The sequence below is a fragment of the Vigna umbellata genome, chromosome 8 (genome assembly GCF_029865625.1).
Source record: "Vigna umbellata cultivar VRB3 chromosome 8, Vumbellata_1.0, whole genome shotgun sequence".
Taxonomy (NCBI): Eukaryota; Viridiplantae; Streptophyta; class Magnoliopsida; order Fabales; family Fabaceae; genus Vigna; species Vigna umbellata.
In genome coordinates this window covers 19,251,124-19,266,195 of record NC_142172.1, presented here as the reverse complement: position 1 = coordinate 19,266,195, position 15,072 = coordinate 19,251,124, and the positions used below count along the sequence as shown (strand labels likewise).

The window sequence follows — 15,072 nt, the reverse complement described above, 5'->3', positions numbered from 1 at the left end:
AAATATTAACAGATTTATTTATTAGAGATAAAAGGTGATATGTTAGACTTTTTCTAATTTAATTTTGATAAATATTAACAGTTAAGAACATGAAAATCAAAAGTGTTTATCTTTTTTCTTATAGCGGTATCTCTTTTGCTTGTGTTACAATGATTATCGGCTGAGTTTTTTTGTTTTCAGAGACAAATATACCGATTATTAATTTTTTAAAATAAAGCAGAAAGAGAAAAGTAAACTGAAACGAAAGTTTTTTTCAAAACAGGGACAGTGAGGGTGCATGATTGGTTATACTCGTAAAATTTTGTATTTATTCTGTACTCGATTTGAATTTTAGTTTTATTGTAAATATTATATTATAAAGATTAAATGTTAAAAGGAAATAGGTTTGGCATGCGTATTTGTACTTTAAGCAATAAAATATATGTAGCACTTTCTGATTTCAAGCAAATTAAATGAGAAAATATAAATATAAAACCTAGAACGTGAAACAAAACCAGTAAAAATTTCCATCAACAATAAATAAAGTAAAAATTTAATTTGGAGACTCAATGGCTACACATGCATCTATTCATCAAGGATGTTTAGGTGTTCCAACCAAAAGGTTGGTCCAATAATGTCAACATGTTCTACAATGACCTTTCCTTTACTTTCAAAAGAGTTACCATTCTCCTCGTGAGTTGGAACAGTGTCTACTTTGTCCCTATAAACTGAGGATCCTTGTCGGAACATGACTGGTAATTTATTGTAGTCAATAGCCAATTCTTCAATTTTCTTTTGCAACTGAGCACCCTTTAAACTATTCTGAGCTTCCCTTTTGCTTTTTCCAGATGCAACTAGCTTCCAGAAACAAGAGTTATATTGATTGTTGATGTGGCAATCCACCTGTCTCCATGAAAGGTAGTCCCTTAGAATCTCAGTAGATGGATAGCACACTGCTCGCCCATCAAAGGAAGGAGGGTATTTTAACTCGCTTTGTGGGAAGAACTCATTCCATCTCATCACATAAGTGGATGTGAAGAAAGACACAATTGCTGAAACCATTTTATTAGCTCTCCTTTGGTAAAGATTACAGGTTTTCTTAATAATAAAACTGTACTCATCACTAACCCCATAGGCAAAGACTATATCCTCCCAAAACTTTTCTAAGACAGCAACTGCACACAAATTCATCAGGTTAAGGGCTCTATCATCATTTGGCTTCACAAATTCATGTACCTCAGAAAATCTGTGGAAGTGGCATCCATCTATTCGAACTACAATCCATGTAGATGGCATCAATTTGCTATCAAACTCAAAGGATCTCACATACTCTGGAGTCACATTGTTAATCTCTTCAATAAAACCACCAAGTTCCTTCAAAAGAACAATATGCTCATTCCAAAATCTCTTTCCAGCTATTTTCTTGGAATGCACAGGGATTATCTTCCGTCTGTGCCTTTTAATTGGAGCACCGTTATCTGTGTATTTCACAACATCCTCTACCACTGTCTTCAGAAGACAAGAACCTTGTCGGAATATTGGCTCTAGTGTATTGTAATTGACATTGAACTCATCGAATAAAAGATTGTTTAGATCACTTTTGTCAAAACCCTTGATAAAATCCCATGCTTCCTTCTCATTCATTCCACGTTCAACAAGACGCCAAAGGCATTGTTCATGTTGATTACTCAAATGACAAATATTCTGCCGCCACAAAAGATAAGCTTGAAGGGCTTCTGTGGACGCACAAGGTATGACTCGCCCATGGACGGAAGGAGGACTTTGCAGTTCCTTTTCCGGAAAGAATTCACCCCATTTTCTCACAAAAACAGAGGAGAAAAATGAAGTAATTATGGACAACACTTTGCTAGCACGCCTTTCATAAAATTTGGAGGTCTTCTTCAATACAAAAGTATACTCATCGCTAAATCCATATGCAAAGACTACATCTGCATACTCTTCAAGAATTTCAACAGCACAAGAGTTCATCAGCTTCAACGTGTTTAGATCATAAGGTTTATGAAGGCTACAGGCATTGATCCAAACAAGGATGATATTGGGAAACATGACCTCGTCTTCAACTTCAAAACACTTGACATACTCATACTTGCTGTTTGCCATTTTACTTGCAAAAGTTTACAAATGTATCGCTTTTTCTTCTCACATAAAACAACAACTACCACATGAACAGAAGTGACAACCAACCGCCAACTCACTATTATTCATAAAATCAATGTCAATTATTTCAAAGCAAAACTTCAATCTTCCCCCACTAATCACTTCAAATAGGACTTGCAAATCCCGTGTTAAAATCAATATGCTGGCTACCGTAACAAAAGCATCCAAGGTAGGAGAACTACAAAACAATGCAATTTGTGATTAGTTTCGGAAAACAGTATAAACAGCTTATAAATTTCAAGTGTTCGTATTTGACCAAAAATATGATAAAGCCACCAACTGACACATTACATGAATATGTGCAAAGTGTTCTTAGGAAATTGGGAAGTTAAACACGCAAAGAAGTGAGATCACAAAGGGTGGGGTTTACAAGAATATCCAAAGAGAATGAATTATTGTATTCACATTAACAAAAGATACCTTTTGAACTTTTATCTCTTCTCTTTTTCAACTTTTTTTAGTGGTTTGGTATCGGAGAGTGAAGAAAACTCACAGATTAGGGAATTAGGGTTCCACTCTTGTTCTGCTCGCCGTCGCCCGCCGTCGCCGTCGTCGCCTACGGCAGTTTGTGGGTAGAAGCTACGCGAGGTTGGGTAGGGTTACGCTGCGGAAGACTGAATTTTATGGTGGTGTTGTGTTGCCTTCGGGAAAAATGATTTTTTTAATTGAATTTTACAATTAAGAATTAGCTGTTTCGATTTCAAATTTTAATTAGAAATTATTACCTTTTATTTTATATATATATATATATATATATATATATATATATATATATTGAATAATATTTTCTACTTAATTTTAATTTCGTTTTACTCTCATTCTCTAGTGCTTTCTTCTTTCTTCTCTACTAATCTCCCCTGCGTTTTTCCGGAAGTCCACCATCGCTTCCCTGTTCCCGCTAGGTAGCTTTCTAGGTGGACTTCAATTTGTGACTTGCTCGGTAATAACAGTTATTACGGTTTGATTTAGGTGAAAATCGTTTGAATTTTTACCGAACCAACGTCTGAGGAGAAGATGAGGGCGGAACCTTCCATTGAACCTGAACAGGTACTTCCTACACCACTTTCATCTATGCATTTTCCGTTGTTTCTCTCTGTTTTCTGAATATATAAATTGTGAATGGTGTTCATGAATGAAGGGAACTCAGAGTCCCAACCTGGAGGACTGCTTGAAACTGCTGAAAGGAGAGCGAGACGAACAGCGTCTTGCTGGCCTACTTCTCGTCACCAAGTTCTGCAAAGCTGAGGATCACTCCTCTCTTCAGAGAGTGTATGATGCGGTTGGCCCTCGCTTTCTGTATCGCCTTCTTAGAACTGGTACTTACTTTTTTCTTGCTCCTTCTTTATTCATTTCTAATGTGTTTTTCACGTTTTTTTTTTTTTGAATTAGGTATGGGAAGTGGCTTCAATGAGAATCGCGATGCATATTTAAGCCTATCTATCACTGTTCTTGCTGCATTTTGTCGCGTTCCAGATATAGCTTCTTCGGAGGACATGGTTTTGAATATTCCACTTGTGTTAGAAGTAATATCCACCCAGTAATGATCTACACTTGCTTTCATACACCTTATTTTTGCCTTCGGCTAGTCCTTTTTTTGTTTATTTTTTAATCTCTTGTTAAGGTCTGGCTCGTCTGTTCTTCAAGAATGCTATGAGTTTTTGTACTTGGTGTCAGCTGCTTCTGGAAATGGAATCACGAGATTTTGTGAATCTGAAGGCATCAAGATATTAGCTTCTCAAATGAGTGCTTTGCAAGACGGTAAGATTTTATTGTCTGCTGGTAATGCTTGCTTTCACCGTACTGAAAAGTAAGGGACTGAGTGAAACCATTGGCAGTTAGTGTATTTTAATTTTTTGTATTAGGTTAATACACTAACACAGTATGCACAACAGTTGGGAATGGAATTTATTGGTAAACAAGGCTGTACTATTCATGTATCTGTGTTTGAGCTCTGTAACTGATATCAACAAGATATTGGTCCAGAATAATTAGGCACGGGTTTAAAACTAGTTCTTATATGTAAAAACCACATTTTTAGTGTGTATATAACACATCTACTAACATGGGAATTATAAACATATGCTCCTAATTTGCAGGTTCACATTTGATGGAATTATCTTTCAAACTTCTGCAATTGATTCTGGGTAGGATGTCCTTTGAAATATTCCAGAATAATGACTTATCTGACATTTCAGTTATTGTAAGTGTGTTTCTATAATATTTCTATTTGGTACTTAATTTGTTTTCATTTTTATTAAGTAATCTTGCATCATGGTAAATAAACATATATAATGTCTTTGGTGAAGCAATATTTTTGACACGTTCCTCTACAGGTGGCAGCAATAGCAAGGCAATTTGCTGTCTTGCACAATTCCTTGAAATTTGAAGCTCTCCACTTGCTGAATGCCATTCTTACCTCAAAAGATTCTGTATGTGATCTTGTCTTACTTTGTTTTCCTTCTGGCGTGGTTTTATGGCATAATGATATTCTAGTATACATGAAGATAAAATCTACTTAAATTGATATGGCCCTGGAATTTGGTTTATTTAGAGTTCTTTCTTTCCTGATATTTTATCAAGTTACTTCTAGATCAGAAATTAGATGCTGTTCTCCATATTCTAGTCATTCCTCTGCAGTTCTTTCTTTCCTGATATTTTTATAACTTATGTATGTGCAACTTAATTCATTTACCTTGCAACTGACTACAAGCAATCCACGTTTTCAGACACAACTTCGTAATGCCCTGCGATTACATCCTCAAGATAGCTGGTCAACCAATATCCACACTGGTATAATAGCTGTTCTGCAGAACCGTGTTGGTATGTTGAGACAATTTACTTAATTATGTGCACAGTACATTTTACCTGTTGTTTCAGTTTCTCTTGATGCATTCTTTCATTTGGTACTTTAAACTTGTAATTTTAGCAATTTTCCCTCAGCTGATAAAAATAATGAGATGGAATGTATGTAGCGAGAATGAACTCCGAGTATAGAAAACTCTATGGACTGGGGAATTAAAATTTAAGGAATGATTCCCTGTGTTCAAGGATAAGAGTAACAGAGATGAGAGACTGACAAAAAAAAATATTTTGATGGTAATCTGTCTATTGCAAAACGTAACTAGCACATATATGCATTGGTTGGTTACACTCGCACAGAGGAAATGAAAGGCTGTAATCAACCTCCTCAGTTCCCTATTTCAATAATTGTTCATTGCCACATCAGCAAATCACGTTAAAAGGAAAAAAAATCCAAATAAAAGTGCTAACATATGAAGCTATAAAAGTATGAATGAAAAAATAAATGCAAGTTACAGTATTTATAAATGCACCATATAAATGCTGTAACAAATTACATACTTGTTTGATCTTGCATACTGAAAGATTTAAAGATAGCAGGCTATGTTGTGGCAAGAAACTGAACACTTTATGGACTAATTCCTGTTCTCTAGTCTGGAGAGTTAGTTTTAATTAGGTGGTTGGTTTGAAGGAAAGGTTGTGGATGGAAGGACACTTCCTCTTTGCACTTTCATATGGTTAATCTGAAGTTTTATATTAGATGTTCTTATCTTACTGTACTGCATTATGGTTTTTTAAGACAATAAAACACTAAGCTGTATGAATTGGTTGATTTATTATTCATGTACAGCTCCTGCTGAAAGGTTGCAGGCTCTCATTTTAGCCGAGTCTATGGTTTCCATGCATGGAGAGGATTGGTTGGTTAGCCAAGTAAACACAAATGATGCACGAGATCCAGCTTCAGCTAACATGTAAGTTGTGCTTGCTAATAATTTTTTTATTCATCTGCATTGAGTGTCTTGGTTTATTTTCTCACCCCTTCCCATTTTAGGTGCCTTTTGCTTGTCTTGGAGCAGTCAAGGGTCGAAATTGCTGTTCTACTGAATGAGCTGGCATATTTGAAATATGAAGCGCCTCAGGATACTTCAGCTACTGCTGAAGCAATTTTTACGAAGCAACATAATGTGGCTGTTGCTTACTCTTTGGTTGAGAAGATAATAAAATTAATATCAAATGTTGAGGAAAATGATGGTATATTCAAAGAAACCCAATTCACTCAGCCTTTAAATTCTGTTTCATCACAAACGTTAATTTGAATACACACACAGAGACGTACGTATGTATGTATAAAAGATAAATTTGGGCTGGAGGGGTTCTTCTCAATTCTATTATCTGTTAAATGTGAAGATTAGAGTGTGTAGTATTTTCAGCAGCATTTTTAGAACGTATATGGGTGAGAATATGAATACATGGCTTTTAATTACATTTCAAATGATACTAAAAGGTTTCAACATAATGTAATTTTTAATCATGCTGGTTAGTTGTTTGTACTCCCATACAGTGAATATAGTGAACTAGTATTGTCAATTGTAAACTATATGGATATGGATACCATTTGGAAATTCGGATTTTATTTCTATTGTGATTTTGATTACTTGGTAATGTGATACTTGTCTCACATTTTGAAACCAGTGCTGCTGACACTTTTGGAAACATGTCTCTGTGGTTAAGTTCTTGTTAATTGAGTATAATGCATCTTCATCGTACTCTTTCTTTTACAGGAAACCTCCTAGATGAAGGCACACTAACAAAGCTGATTCTCCAGCTTAACGAGACAATTGCTGTTGTACTAGAGTATTTGGAAGATGCAAAGGTAAGGCTGATGTTTAATTGCTTAATGTAATTTTAATTATTAGTGTTCAGAGTCATTGTTGGTGGCAACTGTAGTATAAATACTTGGGTAACCAGAGACTCATTGTCTTTTATACAATTCATTTTCATTATACCAGTTGTTTTTCTCTTTAACATACTTTGTACTGCATTCTGAAATATATACAGTTCATCTCATTATAGTATTATTTTCTCCTACTCTCTTTATCTTGTTTACAAACTTATAGCAAATTATAATTATGAAATCATACAGGAACATGGGCAAAAGAAAGGGGATGATTTACTTGCTTCAGTGCGAATTATTGGGAGGTATGTTTTACTGTTGCTTTCTTTTGAATTATGTTTACTTTGACTCTTGATGGATTAACAATGATTTATGTCAAATCATATATGGAAGACATCTTTCATATATTGGTGTGGCATTTGTTATGTAAAAGTTTTAACAATGATAGACCTTCTTAATCTGTATATTATTCATGCTTTCACTGTCATATCATTGCCGTGTGTTAAGAAGTGATTTTAAGCCTAATTCAACCCTCCAAAACCGGCCTATAAGGTGAGATTTGTACCCATTTATATACTATGAAATCGTATTATCTCTAATTGATGTAAGATTTCCAACACACCTCCTTCATGCCAAGGTATATACATTTCGAGCGTGAAACTAGATATTAATGGATGGTCTAATAACAGTCAAATAACAGGTGGCACAATAGGCGCAACAAAGAACAAATCTCGTTAGCACAAACTCTAACTTATGATTCTCTAATCCTATGTTAAGAGATGGACTTTAAGCTTAACTCAACCTTATAAGCCAATTTTGTAAGGTTTAGTTAGGTTTAAAGTTTACTTCTTAATATGGTATCAGAGTCATGAGTTAGAGTCTATCCTAGAGAGATTTATTATTTGTTGGGTCTATCGTGTTACTTGCTACTGTCGTTATTAGACCACTCATTAATATTTAGTCTCACATTCGAGATATATATATTTTGTGACGGGTGTGTTTGGAGATTCCACATCAACTAAAAATAAGACGATTTCATATTATATAAGTGGATTCAAGTCTCACATTATAAGCCGGTTTTGTAAGGTTGAATTAGATTTAAAGTCCACCTTTTAACACAATGTATGTGTAGTATCAGGAAAAAAGCATGCAGATTTAATTTATTTTCTAGAAGCAAATTGCAATTGTATACATCATCTTAAACTAATTTAGATAGTTGTTTCATCAATTTTCACCTTGTTTCTTCATCTTATGCTAATTTGGATAGTTTTTGTTTCAGCTATCTTGCAGAAGCACCCCTAGCATGCAAGGAGAAGGTTCAAGATCTTTTAGGGTATATGCTTTCCATTGAAGGTGAAGATGAACAAAGGTATCTTCAAAGATAATTATGGGCAAAAGAAAATTCCTTTATCGTGGAGCATTTGCATAATTTAATTCTATGTTCCAGGCCCTTCTACTCTGTTTGCTTTCTTCTACCTATGCTGTCTCAAATTACTATGAAGATTGAAGGATGCAAAGCTTTGGCTTCATGCAAAGGACTTGAGGCTGTGAGTTACTTTTTGGTTCCAATACTTGTATTTTTAAATTTAAAATTTCCATTTATCCTTCCTCTTTTTTAGTGTTCGCTTATTAATGCATTTCCTTAAAGGTTATCCTTACAAGTAAATCAAGAGTCTAACGATTGCTTGATTGATGTGTAGTTCATTTTGATATTCTCACATGGCTTTCACATTTATTGCTGTTAAAGATATAGTTTGATTACATCAAACAGGGGAATATCTTAGAAAATATTTCTCATTATTATTTATTGATTTTGTTCCTTATTATTGTATTTCTTCTTTATTATAATAAGACTACTCAAATGCACATAAGATGCTCGGTTACTAATAATTTTTTTAACGATATCAGAGTGGTACCATCCTCGTCAACATGCTTTGCCACTATTCCACTGCTAAGTTCCCTTAAACAAAAAAATTGAAACTCTAATTAGTCACCTCTTCTGTTGTATCTGATTATATTTGTCGCTCTGTGTCATTCACTTGCTTTGTCACTTTGATTTGTAGTTGTTGTCGTTCATTGACTGTGATTCTGACTTCTTTATTTTCATCTTGGCTAAACAATAACCGCGGGAACATTTTTGCTCTATGACAATTGCAGCTTTCTTTGAGCATTTTTGCTCTAGTAACCGCCATGCCTTGTGAGCATTTCTTCTCTTTGGCAGTCGTCATGTCTTCTGATCATATTTTTCTCCTCCTTAGCTGTCCTACTCTATGATCACTTTTGCTCTTGGCAGCTGTTACACCATCCAAGCATTTTCGGTTCACCTGTTGCATCCTTTGACCTCTAATGTGACCTTGCAATCAGAGCCACCACCCTTCTCGAGGGACCACTATGTTGCCTGACTAAAGGTCAACAACTGCTATGGGCTGCAAGTTCCTAAACACGTGATCTTTACACACTTGCACCCAACCAACGTGTGAAGCTTTGTCATTATAGACTTTGTTAGCTCTAGCAACCGACATGTTCACCAAGTTTATCAGGAAGTTTTGTGTTGATGACATTCGTAAGGAACTTGACTCATGATACATGTGCACTAGCTTGATGGAAAGCCTTCAAGATATGATTTAATTATATTAAATAGGGAAATATGATATAGTTTGATTACGTTAAGTAAGGAAATATCTTAGAAAATATTGCACATTATTAGTTATTAATATTGTTCCTTATTAACGTTTTTCTTCTGCATTAGAAATAAGAGTGCTCACGTGTGTACAAGATACATATTTACAAGTAATCCCTTCAATTATTGCAATAACATCATTCAATAACAGTAGTAACAGAACAATTTTTATTGTCTGGCTGCTAAATATATTGTTTTTATTTGTAGGTTTTAGATTGCTTCAATAAGTTAGTTGGGTCAAATGCTTTTCTTGAGGACAATGGTTGCATTTTTTTGGCGTGTGATACAATAGTGAACCTACTATTGAAGGTGATTTTCTTATCATAGTGACCAGCCTTCTAATAATATATTGATTTTGCAAAATTTGACACGAGTATCACCTTTTTTACTGTAGAAAGACAAAATGCATATGATGTTGGATGAGTCTGCTATTGTTCGTCTTCTTAAAGCATTAGCTTATTGGTCAGGTACGATACTTGTCAGCAACCATTAAAATTAGTGTTTTCTCAAGCATATTTAAAATGTGCGAGAATAGCCTTGTACCTAAGTAGCATGTATGTATCTATTGAAGCAGGAGATTTCTGTTTCTCAGGCTTGACTACCCCAGTGCCTTGTACCTTACTGCTAAATTTCAGATCAGTTTTTGGTGTAAATGTGAGAGAGTAGCCTTAGGGTTTGAATCATGTACAAAATTCTTATAATCATCATACATGAGAATTTAAACTTAGTTGTGGGAGGATGTGATGTTTTGTCCAGAAATACAGTAAAACGAACATTTTTTTTCAGTTGTACTTTGCTGAAAAGCCAAAGTGAAGCAAAGTTTTTTCTTGAGACGATATAAACTAGGCATGTAATCTTGCTATGATCCACTAGCAAGATGTGGGACTTGAGTTCCACACTGGAGGTATTTGATTATACCTTTGAGCCCTCTGACTACAACGGCCAGCTCTTGTGTAGTGTGATTCACTAAAGGTTCTTATCAACTAGTATGAGAATTTTTTACCATGTCTCAGCTGCAAACGAGTAGTTCAAGTGGTGATACCAACATTGCTGTGCTCGCTTGTAACTAATCAAAAGGAACACAACTTGCCCGCTAGGGTGTGGGAGCTGCAGAGCATGGTGGGATTCAATGATATATGGAACATAAGTTACATGTATTCAATGATATATGGAACATAAGTTACATGTTGGAAGTATGAGATTTTAGTGAGATTTATGAGATTTTAGTCTCCAACTACAGTTGTTAATTTTTGTGTGATAGTAATCTTGTTTTGTTTAATAAAACCGTGTAACTGAGTTTATCTTGTATTCTTCAATATTATATCTTTTTGGGTGATATGGAATGGAATGAACAATGAGTGAAACCCTTAACATCAAAACTAGTATTTTATCATCAATGAATGTGAGAGAAGGTAATTTTTTATAATTAGATCTCACAGTGGAGAAAAAAACATAAAATTCTTACGGAGGGAATTGTTCAGTCATGCTGAGATACTATAATCAAATCTCCAAAGGGAAGGCAAGTATTCTTGAACAGGATCTTGCCACGCTTGGGCCAGTGTTTATTATGTTATGTGTGACAGGGCCCCATGAGAGAATTATGACTTTCAAAATTATAAAATCCTAGTAAATTAGATGGAATGCTTAGAAACATTTCACCATGGAAATTTCATGTATGTTGCTTAGCGATCCTTTTACTGTTGACTGTATCTCTGACAAGTACCATTTATTTTTTTTTACTTCATTTGATGAATTGACAGTATGAAGTAAAGCATGTATCTTAACTTAGTTGTTGAAACATGGTTTGTAGATAACACTGATGAAATGGCTAGTATGATGATGGCTGCAAGCATCTGTGCACTGGTTTTTGAGTATACATCAGAAGAGGCTCTTTTGAATCGACCTGATTTCAACTATAGCACTCTTCGCACTCTTTATCTGCTCATTGCAAGATGTCTGACTTCATCAGAACAGGTGCATTGCCCTTTCATTGTTAATTGTTAATTTGTCTAAAGTTGCATTGTTTATTTAGAAAATACTGTTGCAGCCGAACTACTTTGTAAAGAATTAGGCAAAAGTAATTCTATTTATGCCCTATATACGTTTATGTTCAATGATCTCAATAATGTGTCTTTCCACGCCAAATAGAACAGTTGTGTAACAATCTTTGTTGAATAGTATCCTTTAAGTTTTGAAAATCCTTGGTCTCTTTCTGTCTTTATTTTTTTGTTATATGATTTGATTATGATAAAGATATGATTTGAATCCATATACATAGTACATATACATCTCATGCATTGATTTTGATATCAAGTGTTGTCAAATCTACGAGTTATGGTTCGGTTCCGTGCTAACACCTGATTGGTTATCTGTTGCAGGGTACTAAAGAGGATATGGATCTTTCAGAAATTGTCTCATCTGGTGATTATGTTTACTGTAATGCTAGTTATTAGAGCACCAAAGGCTTTTGAGGTCCTTGCATTTTCTAACTCTTGTTCTGCAGGCTTCTCTCGATGGGCTCATCGGTACCCCCGTATCAGAGAGGCTGTCAAGACGTGATTTTGATCCTCTTATCTGGAAGGTACCATTACTAAATTCACTCTGTCAAATATTTAATTCATGAAAATCTTTTACTCTACTTTCTGACTGCTTGTTACAACATTAAATTACCAGGTATTCATTGTAAAAGTGAAGTGATGTGCCAATACATGCAATTGGAAGAAGGGCTAATTGATTTGTCATAAATATTAATAGATTTATTTATTAGAGATAAAAGGTAATATGTTAGACTTTTTCTAATTTATTTTTCATAAATAGTTTAAGTACATGAAAATCCAAAGTGTTTATCTTTTTTCTTATAGCGGTATATCTCTTTTGCTTGTGTTACACCATGATGATCGGCTGAGTTTTTTTTCAGAGAGAAATATTCTCATATTAATTTTTTAAAAATAAAGGAGAAAGAGAAAAGTAAACTGAAACGAATGTTTTTTTCAAAACAGGGTCAGTGAGGGGTGCATGATTGGTTATACTCGTAAAAACTTGTATTTATTCTGTACTTTATTTGTATTTTAGTTTTATTGTAAATATTATATTATAAAGATTAAATGTTAAAAGGAAATAGGTTTTCAATAACTAATATAGAAAGAATATAACTGTTAATTAGTTATATATAATTAAAATTCCATATTACTTACCATGTATACCATAAAAACTTGATTTGATGATGCGCGATTTCAGGTGGAAAAAAAACTGTTAAATAAAGATTGTGATAAAAAATAAAAAATAAATTGAGATTATTTAGTAATGGAAAACATCTTTCAATAATTTTAAAATAAAAAAAATATAAAATGTAATAATATATATTACTTATGTTCGTACCCAATTTTTAAAAAATTTACTATTATATATAGACCATATGTCGGTATAATTGATATTATATAATAAAATGGATTAGGACAAGATCAGTGTCGGTGGATTTTTAATCACAAAGCACTTTTTATAATTATATAGTTAAAGAGAAAGTAATTTTTACTTCTACCTTAATGAAAACTAGTAACATACAATCCATCAAACCGATTTCTAGCTGAACCAAAATGCTGTGTGCTTAACAAAACCATGATTTTATTCAGAGTGATTTATTTATAAAATAACTTAACAAAAGTCAATGATATGCACATACTGAGAAAAGGCTGAGATGAAACTGTGCTACTGATTCTGCTTATGTACACAAGACTTGATCATTCTATAGTGCAAAACAGTAGTAAAACAGAGTACTCTGCTGTTGGGAGCTCTACTCATTGTGATGCCATGAGAGAACAACATCTTGAAGGCCAAGTTTCCAATCATCCCAATGAAGTTGGTCAAACTCCATAGCACCATCTACAACTTTAATAGCAACAAGGAGCAAGTCAGACACAATCTCAAACACCTCAACTGCCAAACCCACTTTCCCCTTTCCTAGCCCAATTACACCGTTCTTTCCAACCTCAATCCTAAACCCTAACCTCTCCCCAACCTCCTTCACCTTCGCCTCCACCGTTCCCACGCTCTTCTCCGAACTGAACCTCTTCTCCCTCCGCCTCCCCTTCTCCGACGTCGTTTCGAACAGCCCTCGCAAGTCCAACCCCGACGACATTGATATTATGTCAAAAGCGTTCATCCCCAATTTGTAACCGTCGCAGCACTTGTTATATAAATCAGACTCCACAACACTCTCCTCCAACACATTATAGCAAACATGCTTCTTATCCCTTAACCATCTGTTATCGAAAACTCTGTCAAGCGAAATTCGCGATTTAGGATTGGGGTCCAGCAATTGGTGGATGAGGCTGCGCGCGGATTTTGAGATCCACGCCGGGAATTGATAGTCGCGGCGGGATATTCGGCGGCACATGGCAGGAATGTTCGAATCGTCAAAGGGGAGGTGGCCGGCGAGAAGGTTGTAGAGAATGACACCGCAGGACCAAGCGTCGGCCTTGGAACCGTCGTAGCCGACGCGGCGTAGGACCTCCGGCGCAGTGAAGGCCGGCGTGCCACATGCGGTGTGGAGGAGGTTATCACGGAGGTGTTCCGGGAGTGCGGAGAGGCCGAAGTCAGAGACCTTAAGGTCGCCGGCGGCGTCGAGGAGGAGGTTCTGCGGCTTGAGGTCGCGGTGCGCGATGCCGTGGCGGTGGCAGAAGAGGAGCGCAGAGACGAGTTGGGAGAAATAGCGCCGCGCCCGAGACTCCGGGAGGCGGCCACACCGGGAGAGCTTGGAGAAGAGCTCGCCGCCGCCGGCGTAGTCGACGACGAGGTAAATTTTGGTCTTCGTGGCGAGAACCTCGTGGATTTTGAGGATGTTTGGGTGGTTCTGGAGACGGCGCATAGCGTCGATCTCGCGCACAATGCGGGGTTCCATGGCGGCGTCGACCGTCTTGGACTTGTCGATGACCTTGACGGCCACCGTGGCGCCGTCGACGAGTGAGCGCGCCTGGTAGACCTTGGCGAAGTTGCCGCGGCCAAGGAATCGCGTGAGCTGGTACCTACCGAGGATGGTACGTGGTGGCGGCGACGCTTCCATCTTGTGGAAATGAATCACCACGCCAACCAACTGTCACGGAGTGTGCTTCCATATATATACAATTTTTTCTTTTTCCTCATTCCCATTCTGCCCTTGCCTTTTGATCCAACGAAGGAAATAAATTATACAAGTTTAATTAATTAGAGTTTTTCTCAATTCTCTCAAACTTTTGAAAATATAAAAGATCGTACATTCTTATGTATCTTTTTATCTTGTCATTTAATATTTATATTTAAAATTAATAAATATCAGATACCATCTCATATTAAAAGCGTAAAAATTGAAAAAGTAATAATATTACCTTCAATTTTAAAATGATATAATGAAAACAAATCTTTTAGAAAATTAGAGTATATTGAATATGTGACTTTTGTTCCTGAACAAATCGTAAATATCCCTTCCGGAATTGTGTGTATTGTTTTTGAACGAGAGAATTTTGATATATTTTTTTTATAATTCTTTTGTAGGTTTTAAATTTTTTAA

At 35.7% G+C, this 15,072-nt stretch overlaps 2 protein-coding genes and 1 pseudogene across 5 annotated transcripts; 1 reads left to right on the top strand and 2 right to left on the bottom strand.

Annotated features, from left to right (window-relative positions):
- Nucleotides 1-483: 483 nt before the first annotated feature.
- On the bottom strand, nt 484-2,819 carry LOC148194203 (tRNA(His) guanylyltransferase 1-like). The gene is made up of 2 exons (XM_088095928.1): nt 2,651-2,819; nt 484-2,335 (listed from the first exon to the last, which is right to left on the bottom strand). The coding sequence occupies exon 2, from the start codon at nt 2,098-2,100 to the stop codon at nt 565-567; it is 1,536 nt and encodes a 511-aa protein (XP_087952054.1). The 5' UTR covers nt 2,101-2,335; nt 2,651-2,819; the 3' UTR covers nt 484-564.
- Nucleotides 2,820-2,953: 134 nt separating this feature from the next.
- LOC124839413 (neurochondrin family protein) lies at nt 2,954-12,416 on the top strand. Of its 4 annotated transcripts, XM_047315228.2 has the most exons (19): nt 2,957-3,204; nt 3,296-3,473; nt 3,547-3,694; nt 3,779-3,915; nt 4,254-4,357; nt 4,491-4,586; nt 4,884-4,977; nt 5,807-5,927; nt 6,008-6,207; nt 6,738-6,829; nt 7,100-7,155; nt 8,130-8,219; nt 8,298-8,397; nt 9,738-9,839; nt 9,925-9,997; nt 11,341-11,504; nt 11,909-11,951; nt 12,034-12,111; nt 12,204-12,416. In XM_047315228.2, exons 1-18 carry the CDS (start codon nt 3,172-3,174, stop codon nt 12,087-12,089), a joined length of 1,887 nt encoding a protein of 628 aa, XP_047171184.2. In that variant the 5' UTR covers nt 2,957-3,171; the 3' UTR covers nt 12,090-12,111; nt 12,204-12,416. The 4 variants fall into 4 exon arrangements, with proteins under 4 accessions (XP_047171186.2, XP_047171185.2, XP_047171184.2 ...); XM_088096285.1 differs by lacking the exon at nt 2,957-3,204 and having other exon boundaries at nt 3,301-3,436; XM_047315230.2 differs by lacking the exons at nt 9,738-9,839; nt 9,925-9,997; nt 11,341-11,504; ... (1 more) ...; nt 12,034-12,111; nt 12,204-12,416 and adding exons at nt 9,008-9,047; nt 9,144-9,372 and having other exon boundaries at nt 2,954-3,204.
- A 718-nt stretch (nt 12,417-13,134) lies between these two features.
- Nucleotides 13,135-14,632, bottom strand: LOC124839415 (CBL-interacting serine/threonine-protein kinase 4 pseudogene; annotated as a pseudogene).
- Nucleotides 14,633-15,072: the final 440 nt, after the last annotated feature.